We start from the raw sequence: 16,071 nt of genomic DNA, 5'->3' as shown, positions 1-16,071 counted from the left end.
CCTCCGTTATTAGCTATTTTCCCCTTATGCCCCCCTTTCTTTCCTTTATGAATACACACACACACACACACACACACACACACACTAATGTAAATCTGTCATAATGTCTCTGGATTAAACAGAGAGACACAGGTGACTTAACAGCTGCATACTTTGACTCTCTCCAGACCTCCACGCTTCAGCGTATGTGTGACAGAGAAGGAGAAAAAGGGGGAGAGAGAGAAACTGTATATACACACACTGACTAAGTGGGTATCAGGCTTTTTTTCCGATTCACTTAATCTTTGCTGCATCTTATGTAACAACCAGTGAAAAAAAAATCATGGATGAATATTTCACTGATTGCAGATGTCTTAAATTGAAATATTATGTAACTCCAGCCCCTTAAAGAAGAAGCCTTTTCTGTGTGTAACTGTGTAAACTAAAGGCCGTACTTAAAGCTAAACGACAGTCTGGCAGGAACTTTGGCGTTATATGTACACTGCAATTACAGTATATGTACATGTTTATATATACCTCTGAGCATATATGTGTGTTTATTTGCGTATTTTATGTTACCTGGTCGAGACACTGGCTGCGTAAATAGCGCATGGCCTGCTGAATCCCCTGGGGGAGGGGCTGGCCTGTCCGCTGGACGATGACTTGTAGTGGCACACCGAACACATTCCTGTCTTTGTAGTCACGCACCTTGATCCGCTTCATAAACTTTGGCACAGCCCTGCAAAATACACACACAGGAAAAGAAAACTCTTAAATATCTGCTACATATTGACGTGAATTTTGATACAAATTCAGTGATAAAAAACAACAGGTCAACAAAGTTATGACATGCCTTTGCTTTAACTAGGTCTTATATAAAGAACCTACTTTGTAATCAACACATCTTACAATAATTCTGGTTTGACAGCTTTGCAATGGAAAAAACCCAATGATGGTTTCATCACACATGCTTTAAATAACTGTAGTTCAGATTTAATGTAAAACCATCCAAGACTAGATCACATCGCTAGAGCTAGCCTGGCTACCAAAATGTGTGTGTGTGTTTATGTGTTTTATGTGTATGCAAGGAGGAAACCACGCGGCTATAGATGCCTGTCTCCAGGTTTATGAGAGGGGTGTCAAAAGGGGAGGATCCCACTGCTTTATACATCCGCACAAAGTGTCTGTCTCACTGTGTGTCTGTGTGTGCAAGTGACAACCAAGTCTATAACCACAAACCCTAGAGTCCAAACGTGCGACTCTGACCGTTTCACAAGAATGCACAGATCCAGGCTGTGTGTTCATCTGCATGGGTGTGAGTATGTTTAGCACAGAGATGCAATGCGTGACTCGGTACAAGCTCGTCTTTGTTTTAGCGGCCGTTCACAAGACTCAATGTGCTTCTCAGAACCACAGTTTGGGAAAAATGGAAAAGGAGTATATTATGATCACGGCCCGGAATTCTGAACATGTACGGACCTCCAGCGGCCAACAAGTGGCCTCTGTCTTTCAGTGAGCCCCAGCCTGTCATAAGACTGTCGTAATGCCTTCTATTCCTGTCCAAGAAAGCCCTCGGGTAGAAGAAGCAGGGCAAGTGGCGATTTATCACTTTATTTTTGTCATGGAGCTTGTTTTTTGTTAAAAAAAACTGTAATTTTTAGGGTTACTGACAAACAGACAACTAAAGCAAAAATAAACTTTTGTGGAAGTAGTAAAGCAATCCCTTCAAGTAATCCATTTTAAAGACAGTAACTTTATACAGAATACTTCAAATTTAAACTGTAACTTTAGCGGAAGATATTTTCTCATATGCGTTTCAAATACGCAATTCTTTTGCTTGTACTCTGTTACTCCCAACCCTGCAAATAACCTCTCTAATGGAGGTGTCTTGAGTTTTTATCTTTTAGAAAAAAAAGAGCAAAATGCAAAGATATGGACAAAAAGAAAAGAAGTACAGTGTAAAAATCTTTAAGCAAATGCAGCTACAAGGAGGATATTAGATGCCACTTGCTAATCATGATCAGCATATGTGGGATATGATGTGGGTAGTGGTGGAGGGGCAATTGTTGACGACAGACCTTTCCAGCCTCCAGCTCTCGTAACACCATGCGTGTGAACTGCCATGATTGCCCCGTTGAGAAAAAGACAATGTACACCCCTTCCCAGCAATTACGGGCCTGGGAAAAGAATGTGAAACCCAACCTCTGTGGACAGCCGTCACCACACTATACAGCAACCTGCAGATGGAGGGGATTGGGAGACGGGTGGGATGGAGGGGTAGCAGTCGGATGGCTGGCTGGATGAATGTGAAGGCATCGCTTACGAGGAACAATTAGCCAGACGCAGAAGGGTTTTTGGGTGAAAAACAAGCTTTATAATATCAGTGTGTGTGTCGAACAATCGCCACAGGAAATGCCCTTCTGCTCAGTGCTCCATGTGTCTCTTACACAAGCATTTCCTCCAGTCCACTCACCAGCTGAAGCCGTGTTTGTTTGTCGGGGTGTGTCTCTCCAGCAGAGCAGTGAGCTGCAGCAGGGAGAGCTTCTGGAGCAGATTCATCTGGAGCACAGACTGGCAGCTAATCTGGAGCTGGGCGGAGGCCAGGCTGGGCCGATGGGAGTTCTGGAAGCTCGGCCAGCGAAGTTTCTGTGGTCTGGAGCACATACAGGGAAAGAGAAGGAGAGGATTGAGATGTGAGGAATGATTAAAAAAGAGCGGTTTAAGTAAATAAGTAATTCTGCTTCATGCTTTTGTGTACACATACACTTAGAAAATAACACAAAGCCACACACAGTATTAGTAGCCTTCTGTGCCAAGTGATCAGTTAAGGGATAAAGGGGATTTATGTACACATCAATCAGGAGAGACTGTCTTAAAGCGTAAAGACTCGTACGTCCCCCAAATGTAATTCTGCCTGTGAAATCCTAAAGGAACCACAACGGTCCCCATGGAGACCAAGCTGCATTCCTGAGTATCCAGCATCATTACGTAAGGAGAGAAGTCTCAGCGTGTCCCCTACTTTATCCTTTGCTGTCACTTTCTATGGAAAACTTTTCTTGTTGGTGCCCCAGTGTTTGTCTTTCAATTGTTTTGTTGTCCCTGAGCTTTCCATGCTCTTAGGTAATGTTTGGCAGGAGTTTTACACAAGATGACTAAAAGCATGAGCCTGTTTGTTTGAATTAGTTTCCTATGTTAAAGGATCGGCTCAAACAGCAAAATGTAACAAAAGTTATACAAAATAGGAACTTTTTTCTACAGAAAATACAGGGTTTTTAAAAATAATTTTATGTTGGTAAACCAAACGGCATCATGCATCAGGCATTACTACAGCAGCGTGAACTCAAAATAAGCAGATATTGCAGTGATTTAATTAATAAGCAGCTCAAAAGTATGCTGTATATCATATATTTGTACAGTGAGAAGTTCTATGTCTACTTAACTCTTTGCATTGACTTTATATGTAGCTATCCCGCATGAAAAATTTGCTTCGCATCCAGTGTGAACACACAATAAGAAGAGAATTTAGACTGACTGACCTGCTGGTTCTGGTTAGAGATGCCCCGACACCAGAATCTCTTCTCTCTCTCATCACTTCCTCTCCCTCTCCCAGCGGGTTTCCTGTGCTGTCTTGGTCACTTCCGTTCTCCGTCTCCTCCAGCCTGTTCTGCAGAGGAGAGGATGGGCACGGGGAGGCCGAGTCCAGTGCTGAATCTGAGTCTCCTTCTTCCTCTTCGTCCTCCTCTTCTTCATCTTCTTCTCCGGCCACAGCCTCTGACCAGGCGTTAACAAACCGCTGTAGGCCGCTGACATGCTGTAGCACTTGCTCCAGTTTGTTTTCATCCCCGTCTTCTTCCTCTCCGTCCTCCTCCCTCTCAGTGTGGGGCACGTTATCATAAAAACTGAGCCGGCTGTCAACGGAGCCTGAAGAGCAGCGGCGCTGGTGTCGACTCGGCCGCCCCCTGAGGATCACTGAGTTCCCGTTATCATTCCCATTGTTGTTGCGTGAACTCCCGTCTCGCAGGGCTTTGGGGAACGTTCCTGGCTTGTGACCTTCTGGTAAGTAGAAGAAAATCATGCCCTCATCTCCCTCCTCCTCCTCTTCTTCTTCTTCTGCTTGCCTGCTGTTGTCTCGAACGCTGCAGTTGTTCCTGCGGTTCTGCTCATCAACTGTCATCCCATTGCTGGCTTGGCAGGGGATGGGTGGAGCAGACTTGGGTGGGGGTGTTGGCTGTCGATCTGAAGCTTGTTGGGGAATGCTGAAGGGATCAAAACCCTCTAAATACATCCCTCCTCTCTTACTGGAGCCTGCTGCTGTGCTGTGGCTGCGAGCCCGTGTCACTGGGCTCGGCGTGCTCACTGCGCTTCCGCTGCTCGCCTCTGACTGGCTGCTCCCAGTACTTCCAGTGCTGCCATTGCTTGTCTGAGTGGAGTAGGATACAGAGCGATTCCGGTTAAGTGTCATAGTCTGAGTGGGATTGCGGTGGTGATTGAGGTTCTGGTTGAGGTTGATACTGGAGATGTCCACACAGTTGAGCCTCCGCAGCTTGTCATCATCCAGACCTTCTTTGATGACAGGACCGCTGATTTCTATCTTCCCCCCACTGGTGCTCCCCTTCTTCTTTCTCTTGGAGGAGGTGCCGCTGCGCAGCCGCAGACTCTCCATCCTCTTGAGGAAGCTCTTAGCTCTTGAGCGTGTGCTCTTGCCGCTGCCACCTCCTCTGTCCAGACTTCCTCCTAGACCTCCCATTCCTGTTTTCACATCAAAGGTGAACTGTCCGAGCGTCTCCAGTGGTGACGGGGGCATCCCATCAGACAGAGAGTCCTCATTAGCGCATCCTGACCCGCCTGTTCCCGAGGAGGAGCACATGCTAGCTACAGAGCTGGCGCGAGTGGCACCAGCAGGTACAGCCTCATTTGTCAAGGTGGCGGCATGGCTCTTCTCCTCTCCTCTTCCTCCACTCCCGCTGCTGTGGATGGAGCCCACTTCAGGCTGCTCGCTGAGGTCGGTCAGCACACTCTCTGAACTGTTAGCTTCACGCAGGGCGAGCTTGCCTTTCTGGCACACTTGGTCCTTAGGGAACTGGGTTGGAGCGGCATCTGTGGACAACGAGGAAAAAACCTCCAGCTCCTCCATTCGGGACCAGCGCTTGCTGTCCCTCTGGAAGGTCCAACGGCCACTGATGGCACAAGGCTCGTCCTCATCGGAGTCCTCGCTCTGGATAGGGGAGAAGGAGGGGATAAGGGACAGGGAGAAAGAAACAGAAAGAAGAGATGGAAAAAGAAGAGGGAGGGAGAGGAACAGTTAGAGGACATTAGACACCGCTACGTTTTCAATTTCTTTTCCAACATTCCTCACCTTGGTCCAGGAAACTTTTTGAAGTTATGGAATTTATTGTATAATTGTTGCACTTGCACTCTGCTTTGTGTGCATTCACATTCTGCTCCCATGTATCTATCTAATTGTAAAGTATACTAAATATACACTAGAGCCTTCGCTACACAAGAACCTTTACATTAAAACATCTCACAAGGAATTCTTCATGTAGGAGATATCCCATGCCTATAATATAATAAGACAATGATTCGATATAACATCATTTTGAACTGAGGGGCTGTTGTTACGACCTGCTAAAGCAATGATAACCATGGTTAGCCAGTATTCAGCCACTTCCTTATTTCCTGGACACAAGTGACCATGACTGGGTTACACGTATAATGCACATGCACCTTCCCAAAATGCACACACCTCCCCCAGTTTGGTTAATCTATCTCAGGCCCTGGAGGGAGTTCAGGAAATTCCATTATGACCCCCATAGCTCACAGAGCAGCCGGCTAGACTGGGGTCGCTCCCCCCTACAGTCTTTATCCCCTCTGTCTGTGCATATGCAGCGTCACTGAAACACTGCTACTGTCTTATTCCTTACCCATGACAGAGATATACACCCTCTTACACACAAGGCAAGCTGGGAGAATCCAAAAGAGACTTTCTTCCCAGTTCCCAATCACAGTGGAGGACCAGAGCTAATAAAACCTAAGCACACGCCACAATATAACCACCTCCTTCCTCTCACCTTTCTCGAGCCTTATCTATAATCTGAACTCAGCGAAACACAAAAAGGTTTAGAAAGCAATTCACTTGAGAGGTTTTTAAGCTCAGAAACCCTTTTCTTTAAAAAGGTGCCAGGAAATTAGCAGTTTAGAACAAAAAATTCCAGTAGAAAAATGATCAAATCCACAAAATCCATGTTCCACTAGTTGAGTGCCAGTGTTCTTTTTCACTGCTCACATGGGCTCCACATACAGGCATCATTATTGAATATGTTTTGCAGTGGAAACATGATGTCATTTAAAATTAAAACAAGACAAAGAATAAAGACTGATCTAGCCCTGCTTCGTACATTTTTAAAATCAAAGTCAATGATTTTAAAGGGGACAATACAGACTTTCGTGACATTTTCGGATTCCTTTGTGGCTTTTTTTTTCTAAAGTTATGTTGTTTGGAATGTGTGATAGCTGCATAGAGAGCGGTGATTGGCCAACAGAGCATCAACCATTTATCAACATTCTGGAGATATCTTATCCTCAAACCATCAAACCATCTCACTGCAAAGGTGAGAGCTTTGAACGTCACAAGGAGTCCGCAGAATGAAAACTATTTATTATAACAATTGGACAGACAGAAAGAACAAACCAACCAACAACTAGGAACAGGAGATGGAGATTTAAGAGAGGGGGAATGTTAAGACACGAGGAGATCAATGCATTCCTAAGCTGTCTGAGGGGGGGTTGTCATCCCACAAAGATGGCAAATAACCTCTTTGACTCCTCTACTCTTGTTGACTCCTGAAATGAAAGGTGACACAGAAAGGGTCATCCTAATGAATACCACCACACACAGAACAAGGATGTTACTATGTACCACTTAAGGCCGTTTGGGAATTTAGGTTGATTTGTATCAAAGGGAGCAATTCTTGTCACAAAGTCACAGTGTAAGTCTGACTAGACTAGTTTACGTGAAACACGCAAACTGTGATAAGCACAGAATAATCCTCCTTTCTTCCAGGAGGCCTTGTTTCCTTGAAAGTGAAATCTAAGAATGTGGTGTTTGAAGGAGTTAAATTTATCTTTAAAGCTACTTTAAAACATACCATAATGTACTCAATCACCAGCAAGATCACGCAAAGAATATGTGTGATGGTTCGTTCTACAAGAGTGCCACAAAAGAAGCATACTGATTCCTTTTAAGGTGAGCCTGAAGTATGAGGAAGTATTTGAGAAAGAAGGGGAGCATGCCTTGAGTAGGGGGAGGTCCTGGTCAATTCAACCCCTTCATTTAGACATTAAAGCTATCCTCCTTCCCCCTAGGGTCCCTCACAGCCTACTTGATATAGAAATAAACCCAACAGGTGCCTTCTCATTAAACAAGATGAGAGAAAACACAGCTTCGCCCTGTGGCCAAGACTGAACTGATGGTTGAGGTGAGGGAAAGCAATTGTGGTTGAGGAGACTTGCAAAGGGGCTTTTCAGAAAGGCGTGGAGTTAAAAATGTGTGCACTTACTCTTTTCCTTTGCGGGGATATCTCCAGTCTCATGAGAGCACACTTGTTGAGGGTGTTCAGTCTCCTGCAAAGAAAACATGCAACATTGGTTACATTTAAAGTGGGAGTTAAGGGGGACCTATCTCCAATTTTCAGATTAATACTTGTAATTTTAGGTTTCTGCAAGAACATGTTTCCATATTTTAATGTTCCAAAAACACATTCATTTGCTGAATATATCTGTATTCATCCTCTGTCAATAAAGTTTAAGCATTTTAGTGCCTGCTTCTTTAAACCCCCCTGCAGAAAAAGCCCAGTCTGCTCTGATTGGTCTTCCAGATCTGTGCTCTGAGTGTCTTTGCACCATCATTGCAGCCAGAGAATAACTGTAACAGCACTTTCTACCTACATATATTATAGTGGTGACACCACAATCTTACAGAAGTCCTGACACCTCATTTAAATGCAGTTTCTGAAAGAAGGCTGTCTACATTTCTTTTCATATTTTCACAGGATTTATATGCCACCTAAAACTGCTTTATTATCAAAACGGGATATGGAAAAATTCACTTTTTACCATATGGGACCTGTAAAAAATTCCAACTGCCTGATATTTTCCTAAAATACAAACCACTCATCACCAGGAGGGTGTATGATGGAAGAAAGGATGAAACAGGATGAAAAACAGCAGAGGGGAAAAGAAAGACAGAAGGGGGGACTTTGGTGTACTCCGGCTGGCTAATGAGCTGCTGAAGGATAATCTCCACATGAGCGGGAAGAGAATGAGAGGGAGGCAGAAAAGAGAGAGAGAGAGAGGGGAGAATGAAATCTGCTGGAGTGGTGACGAAAACTTGGGGAGGGGACAGAAAGCTTATCCTCCCAGCCACCTGGAGAAGGGGAGTGGGAGGGTGGTGGTGGTGGGGTCCACCCCTCTAGAGAGCTCTTAGAGCAGATCATGTAACAATGGAGAGATGAAGGGATGGGAACTGGGGGATAGTTGGGGTTGTGGGGAGGGAGGGGGGGAGTGAAAGGCTGCCAAGAGAGGAGACATTGAGATGATAGCTTCCAGATGTATGGAGGGACACCTGCTGTGGTTTATTACTGAGATTCGGAATTTGATGAAGGAGGCGACTTCATTAAAGAGCCATTAACCTCCTCCTCATATGCTAATCAATATTGCACGGTAGGATGCAAATCCACTCCTTTCCAGTGATACTCAATGCTATTTAGCCCTCTCACATATATGAAGATGTGTGAAACTTCATACAAACAAAGCTTTAAAAAACATTTATTCCCCAATTGCTGGTAGCAAATCATACAGTGTTATACAGTCATCGAAAAAATGATTAGACCACCCTTGTTTTCTTCAATGTATTGTTCATTTTAATGCCTGGTACAACTTAAGGTACATTTGTTTGGACAAATATAATGACAACAACAAAAATAGCTCATAAGAGCTTAATTTAGGAGCTGATATTTTCCATGGTTTTCTTTATAATGATTTTGGTTATTTAAAAAAAAACATGGAAAATAGCTAGATATCAGCTCTTAAATTAAACTCTTATTGTTGTTATCATTATAATTGTCCAAACAAATGTACCAAATAAACAAGAAATTGAAGAAAAGGGGTGGTCTAAAAATTACAAGATGAAAAGACAGATTGACTGTAGTGAACACTGCGTGACTGTAGCATCCAGCAGCAAAACGTAGGAGTAAGATATGTGCTTGCCAGAATGATTCAAAATCCAGTAAACACTATCTGAGAAACGAAAGAGTGAGATATGGTCATAGAAGCAAAACTTGAGAGAGGGAAAGGTACAGTGCATAGCTCCAATGTGGTTATCGTGTCATTCTTTCATCTCACGGGCAACTTTCCAAAGCCTCCTTTTCGAGTCATGCCCTCATGGTTTCGTTTGGGGGAGATTGGAGAAGGAGAAGAATGGCGCGTAACATCAAAAGAAAGAGAAAAAGATGTATGAAAGGTCCAGTATGACTTGTAATCTCACCTGCAGAGAGCCTCAATAGCATCCCGATCGAGGAAGTCATGGTCTCTGGTGACTGAAGAGATGTCGATGGGAAACTGGGCGTCTAAAGAGAGAGAGTCTGATTAGTGTGGCCATCTCACTGCCGCTGATTGGATCAATGTGTTCAGATAAGACTAAAGATATAACCCCTAGCCTCAAAAACACCCACCCACTCAAACACCCACCGGGGCCTTCCGTCCCACCTTCTCGCCCCCCCATACAGCCTTGATGAAAAGCTAAAAGAGGAAGTAGCGTCTTAGCCGACCAAACAAACACAGCTGCAGCTTTCAGACCCGGCAGGCAGGGGGGATGTGGAGCACAGAGGGAGAAAACAGGGGATTGATTGAAGAATGACAATAGGTACTCCACTGCTGCTCAGAGGTCCCACTTCCTTCTTTCTCCCTAGTCTACCTCATTAACAGGATCACTCATTCGCTGAGTTGGGGCAATGGTAATGGCACACAGTTAAGGTGTGCCTTAAATCATAAAGAATATTTAAGCAGTCTGGTAGAGGGGTGGATGGATGGGCTTTAAGATGTCCTCTGGAATGTGTTGGCCCAACCCAAAATGGGAATCTTTGCATCTAAACCCCCGGGGGTGGTGTTGATAAGAAAAAAGCTGTTCAAGGGAGGCTAGCACCTTTAGCCTACTGTACTGAATCTGGCCTATCAGTCTGCTTATCTTTAGTGGGGCAATAGTCTTGACAGCACAGACAATAGAAATTGTCCCACGGATACAAGGGAAGGAAAAATGTGTCATGCATCGGCCTAAATTCCTGCATGTTTGGAGACGGCTGCAAGACAGGGTGCAAAAATCTGCACGGCGATTGATTGTGGTTTGCACTTTTGTGTTTGTGCATATATAAAAACAGTCTCATCACCTGTGCAGAAACACAATGAGCTTTCCGTTTAAATAGGAAACCTTTCACGGTTAAGTAGCAACAAGCAATGACCCGTTGACAATGGCAGCTTGGTTCTGCTGTCATCGTCCTTTAGTTACATAAGGGCAACTGGTATGCCCATGGCATGCCATAATATCGTTGGAGTAGCTAAATGGAGTGTAGAGAATGTTTGATGTATTTCGGCGAGCGTGTATTTAAAACTCAAGGGTCGGGAAAAGCATTCTTTCTCAGCCACATGTCATTGTATGAGTAACTTTAGAGGGTACAGAAGACGTGTTTTGGGTTTATTTTAACAAGGTAAGAAAGACCTTTGGTCCTCAAAGAGATACTCGGTAGGGTAAATTATAGTTAATGTTTGGAAAATAGTGTTCTATGGTTTGTGTGGCTTTTCCTGCACAGGCACAGCAAAACACTGGTGCTAAGGAAAAACACACCCCTTACTCCTCAGGAATGTTCGGCTGTGCGTGGTATGTGTGCTGCACAGACGCAAGTGTGCATGTTGGTTTTTGTGCGCTTGACAAAGGACAACAGTTGCAAATTACCAAAGTTGTGTGTGTCACTATCACAATTTGGTTGTATGACTACTACTGTTATTCACAGGAAAAAGTGAAAAAGGTTCTACCTTCATGTGATCTCAATTTAATTTTATCAGATCTATATTTTTGCAGACATCGGTGTTGTAAAATAGCAGCCTTTAAAAAAACAAAACCCTCACTCCTCACAACAACATCCATAGAAAAATCTGTCTGATTATGCCACAATTCCCAGTATACGTAACTGTAGCTTTAGTATCAATTATGTGTGTCTTATTTTATCAATAGAAGTAAAATAGGTCAAATACTGCCTACATTTTATACTGATATTGATTACATTCTGTACTTCTTACAACTGAATATTTCGTGATCTCTTTGTAAATATGGGTGTAATCTTTATACAATTCATAAAGTAATATCCATTGTATTAAGACCATTTAGTTCTCGAATCTTGAATTATTGCCACATGAGGAGAGGGCGGGGATGTCTCACAGGGGTCCTTACCTTCATAAAGCTGGGCGTACTGTGGGAACCCTGCTGCTCGGAGCCAGGTACACGCCTCTTTGGCTTCGATCTCTGCAGAGGAGAAATAGTAGAAGAAAACAAAGGCATGTTAGGTTCTGTGGGAGACACTTCAACCCACCTGAAAAGAAAATATAATCAATGTTAATCATGAGATCCTCTCACAAAAATGCCTTTAATTGCCACTTATGCATCAACTGAAACATAATTTGGAAAAAGGCTATCCTGTCAACAATTCAAAGTGAGAAAAAAACAGTGGAACTGAGCACTCCAACATGCTAGCAGCTTATCAAATGTGAACCCCTTGACCTTATTAGCTATCTCACGCCCAGTCACTCTCCTCTCACATGCTTCTAAAGCTAAAGCTCAAAGCATCATTCGTGCAAATTGTGTTAACCCCCTGACACGCCAAGTGTGTGCCACTTAAGCTCCTTATCCAGGTGAGGCAGTGGTATTTGTGGTTCACACAGAGATCTATAACGTCTGTTAAGAGTCTTTTCCCAAAGGACACACTCGATCGATGGATATAAATGTGCCATTATATGATATTTTAGTGTTCTAAAATGCCTTTGCTTGTTTTTTGGGTCTGTTTTTTCAACATATGGCATCTTGTGAATGCAGCTACTATGGAATATTTTAATTATTTTGTTGATTAAGATGCATGAAGTAAAGGTTTTACATACACATCAGATGCACATTTCTCAAGTGTCCATCAATGCCATTACTTAAGTTGAACATGTTCACAACACTGCTCCAATACAGCCAGACAACCTCTTCCATAACTCTCTTTAAACACAAAGTGTGACATTTGAGCTTGTTGTGCTAAGTACCAACTGAACGTTGAGGTCCACTGTGTTAGAGGAGCCATGGTGATGTCTCCCAATTATCTGTGAAAGCCCTTTAGTCGACATATGCCAAATGGCTGCCCAAACCCCAGCCTCCTCAATTGCTGCATCACCCCCACAGCCAGCAGTTTGTAGAAGGAAGATAGACAGAAACATGTCTCCAGGCTTGAAGGAGCTGACTTTACAATGTCCCCTTTAGAGGACTGACAGCGAGGACAAATGTAGCACAACCTTGAGAAAAACTTGTAAACAAAACCAGTAGAACAAAGACAGGAAAAGACACTGGTACACCATGGATGAAAGTGACAACATGTAGAAAGACATCAGAACATGAAAGCTAAACATGTGATAATCCCGTTATAAATGTGAGAACTGTATGTCAGAAATTCAGGCGAGAGGGTTCAAAGTTTACATTTCTATTCATTCAGTTCTTGCATTTAGACATTATAGTGATGCCCTTTACACTTTTAGTAGGGGTGCTATGTTTGGCTGAGCGTGACTGAGCTAATAGTAACCACCGGTAAAGACATGTAGAGTAGTTTATTTTATCTTTGAAACGCCAGCAGTTCCACCTCATTTCGAGGCTAAATTACACCAAGGAATTGTTAGATTTTTTTTTAGCTCAAGCCCAAGAACAGGAGAGTAAAATGAAAACAGACTGTGCCTGAAGAGAGGCTGAAGACATTTCAGTATTTCTGTGGAGAGCTTCAGAGATAATGCAAAGATAAAATGTGCGATAGATAATGTCAACAAAGTGAGACGTTAACACGCAGGAATTGACCTGACTTGGACAAAAGAAAGGAGATCATAAAGTACTGTCAGACAGACAGATAGGTCAGAAGAAGACTACTGCTGCAAAGGGTCTGGGCTCAACTGTATACGAGCATTTGCATACCAACAACAAGCCTAGACGGCAGACAAACCCACTAACAACAAGGTGTGACACGACCAAGACAGGGTCTCCCCTCTGCCACTACAGGGGCCAGCACTCCTGGAGTAACCTCTGTGACACCAGCACAAGTGTCAAATAACACATTAGCAACTATGTTTTAACACTGACTTATTTGACAGACGAGCTCTATTTTTCCTTGTGGATGTGAACTGTCTCAGAAGCCGTGTGTCTGGTGGGTGTGTGGAGCCTAGTATTTTTGGAGCGTAGTGAACCCAGAGGAACGTACCAACAAACCAAGGGGTAATTATACCAACATTGTTGAAAGCAAGCACTGCATGGAGCTCGAGATTCTTGTGTTTGCTTGTGTATCTGTGTGTGATTGTGTGCACATGCGAGTCTGTGTGTGTTTGCAAAGAGCGACCTCATGTTTAAAGACAAACCACTCAAAAGACAGTAAAGCTATTGAAATGCAAATTAGACATACAAACACGTGGTTAGCTTTCCACCCCCAAACCCCGAAAAGAAGGCTATGGGATCCATTAAGTGCCTTTGGAGGGAAGCTATCCAGTGACACACCCCATTGGGCTAGAATGTGTGTCAAATCTACTTTACAGTGACATAATGTGGACTTGGAAACAAAATAATGACAACCGTATTCACCATGCAGATGGATAAAACAGAATAATATTCGCCACTGCGCCGCATTGTGTCTCTATTCATTCAGAGAGTGAAGCAAGAATATTTTTCTATCTTTTGTTTGGCTGCAGGAAGTGGACAGGGGCATGGGGCATCTGGCACAAACAACCTATAACAATAGAGCCGCACACACATACAGTCTTACGTATCTGGAATCTAAAAACGTTGGAGCCATAAAAGAGGTTTACAAGAATATCCAAGGCTCATAAAAATGTCACCCTACAACACCCCGCCCTCTCCTACACAGTTCTCTTTGCTTCAAGGGTGTATTTGGTTTTTTCACGTTCCTCCACTGTCCACCCCAATTCCTTAGCCCTCGCCAGGGAACTACCTCACTTCCTCTTCCTGCTTCCCTCACAGGAAGAGAGCCGAGCGGCGCTGCAGTGGCCGCCGACCACCCGGCTGTAAGGCCCTGCCTTCGTTTGTTCCTGGCCAGATAATAGGCGGGGAGTCAGCCAAGACAAACACTGGCTCCGGTGATTGTGTGCTTACCAAGCGCCCTCATGGCTAAAGACAGCTACAAAGCCACACTGGACAAATGTATGTCTAACTGCACGCACTTGACTCAAATATACTTGTGAGAAATGTTAAGTCACACTGAAATAGAAAACTGAAAAACACTTCACTTCAGTTTCAAGCCCTAAAGTACTCAAAATACTCCATGTCCTGGCAAACTATTCATGCATGCTGTTCTCACTCACTGTTTGTACTCATACGTACAAAGGTACTGTACTAGAATTTGTCTATAACCCACGTCATTTTGAGACAAGAGGTGCAGCTTATTACAATCTATAATGATGTTTACTGTTCGGCAGGGACCTCTAGTGGTCTCAATTATTGTGACGTACAATAAAGAGCAAGGAAGTCCACAAACCAAGGAGGATGGGACAAAAAACACTTTCACCAAAAAGACCAGTTTCCGTGTCTCCTGTGTGAAACCAAAAGCCAAATTTGTTATTTTAGGTTTAGAATGCAAGTTAAGAAGTAGTTAAACCCAACCATGATATTTTTTTCTATTCTTACTGCCAACAGTTACATCTTTAAAACAGGGACTGGGCAACCGTTACAGCATTAAATACAATGGTCATAAGATATCAAACAAACTCTTCATGAGGAGACATTGAATTATGTTACAAGTATAATTTCTGCAGCAGCACATTCAGGACACAGTCTTTGCTATGTCTGGATTTTGTTTTTTTATATGTAGTAACAACTGTTTGGGATGGAAGCAAGTTCAGATGAATGTAGTTCTTCCAAAAAAGACACTAGACCACAAGAACTTAAAGTCTTCTGTCATTTTGACCCCAGTGACTTCAGGCTGGAGCTACAGGAGCAACATAAGGGATCAGCAGCATGTCATTTCCTGACCTTCTGCTAAACCCAGTCTTTCTCCTGTTTGGTCACCTTATCACCATCTCTGGTTGCGGCCTGGTTGGCTTGGAGTCAGACAGCTGGACAAAGAAACAGCTGGACAGGTTAGTATGTGAAGCTGAGACCAGAAGTTGTGGTCCTGCTGAGGGAGGCCACACAGGATATCTGAAACATGTCCGTCAGGTGGGACAGAGAGGCAGATGGATATGTGGCTAAAACTGAACTAGTCCCAAAAGGATAAAAATTACATTTTGGATAATTTAGACAGTTTAAATCCAATGTATTACTTTGTGGACAGAAATCAGACAAATCCTCTCAGCTGGACATTACTTCTGGCTGATGTGAATGAGCAGAAACAACAAAGCGGGACACACTTCCTCTCAGTGGGAACGAAAGATGAGAGCGATTATCAGCAGATAACATGACTAATAAGAGCCAAACCGATGCTAATAGAGATTTCATATGGATGACAAGTGGATTTTCTCCTGGAATTTGTCCAAAGCTGAACTGGTGAGCTGCCAGTCAGGGTTAAGCTTCACTCGCTGCCCAGCGGTATCGACTTCTAAAATTATCCATCATAGTCTTTGCTTTCCTTTTCCCTGCTCTCACCCTCGTCTCCTCTGCTCTCTCTGCTTATTCCAATTCTGCTCGCCCCTTCTCTTCTCTCCTTTCCTGTGGCAGGAAATTCTCACAATTGCCGGCCAAAGTTCCCCTCCATCGCAGGAGGCAGCGGGATCTGGCTTGGCCGAGCCTGAATGCTCAGCTCCAGT

The 16,071-nt window shown here is 43.7% G+C and overlaps 1 protein-coding gene across 2 annotated transcripts in view; it reads right to left on the bottom strand.

The window, feature by feature from the left end:
- The window catches only part of dlc1 (DLC1 Rho GTPase activating protein), a 95,049-nt gene that overhangs the window by 7,615 nt on the left and 71,363 nt on the right, over positions 1–16,071 (bottom strand). For both annotated transcript variants that reach the window (XM_059337575.1, XM_059337581.1), the window contains 6 exons: positions 11,480–11,551; positions 9,524–9,605; positions 7,539–7,602; positions 3,516–5,194; positions 2,453–2,632; positions 559–718 (listed from right to left, as the gene is read on the bottom strand). In XM_059337575.1, coding sequence (XP_059193558.1) covers positions 559–718; positions 2,453–2,632; positions 3,516–5,194; positions 7,539–7,602; positions 9,524–9,605; positions 11,480–11,551 — 2,237 coding nt within the window. The remainder of the gene's footprint in view (positions 1–558; positions 719–2,452; positions 2,633–3,515; positions 5,195–7,538; positions 7,603–9,523; positions 9,606–11,479; positions 11,552–16,071) is intronic.

The sequence above is a fragment of the Centropristis striata genome, chromosome 1, assembly GCF_030273125.1.
Source record: "Centropristis striata isolate RG_2023a ecotype Rhode Island chromosome 1, C.striata_1.0, whole genome shotgun sequence".
NCBI classification, from domain to species: domain Eukaryota; kingdom Metazoa; phylum Chordata; class Actinopteri; order Perciformes; family Serranidae; genus Centropristis; species Centropristis striata.
Note: the sequence above shows the minus strand (reverse complement) of the source record. Positions and strands in the feature narration are given on the sequence as shown.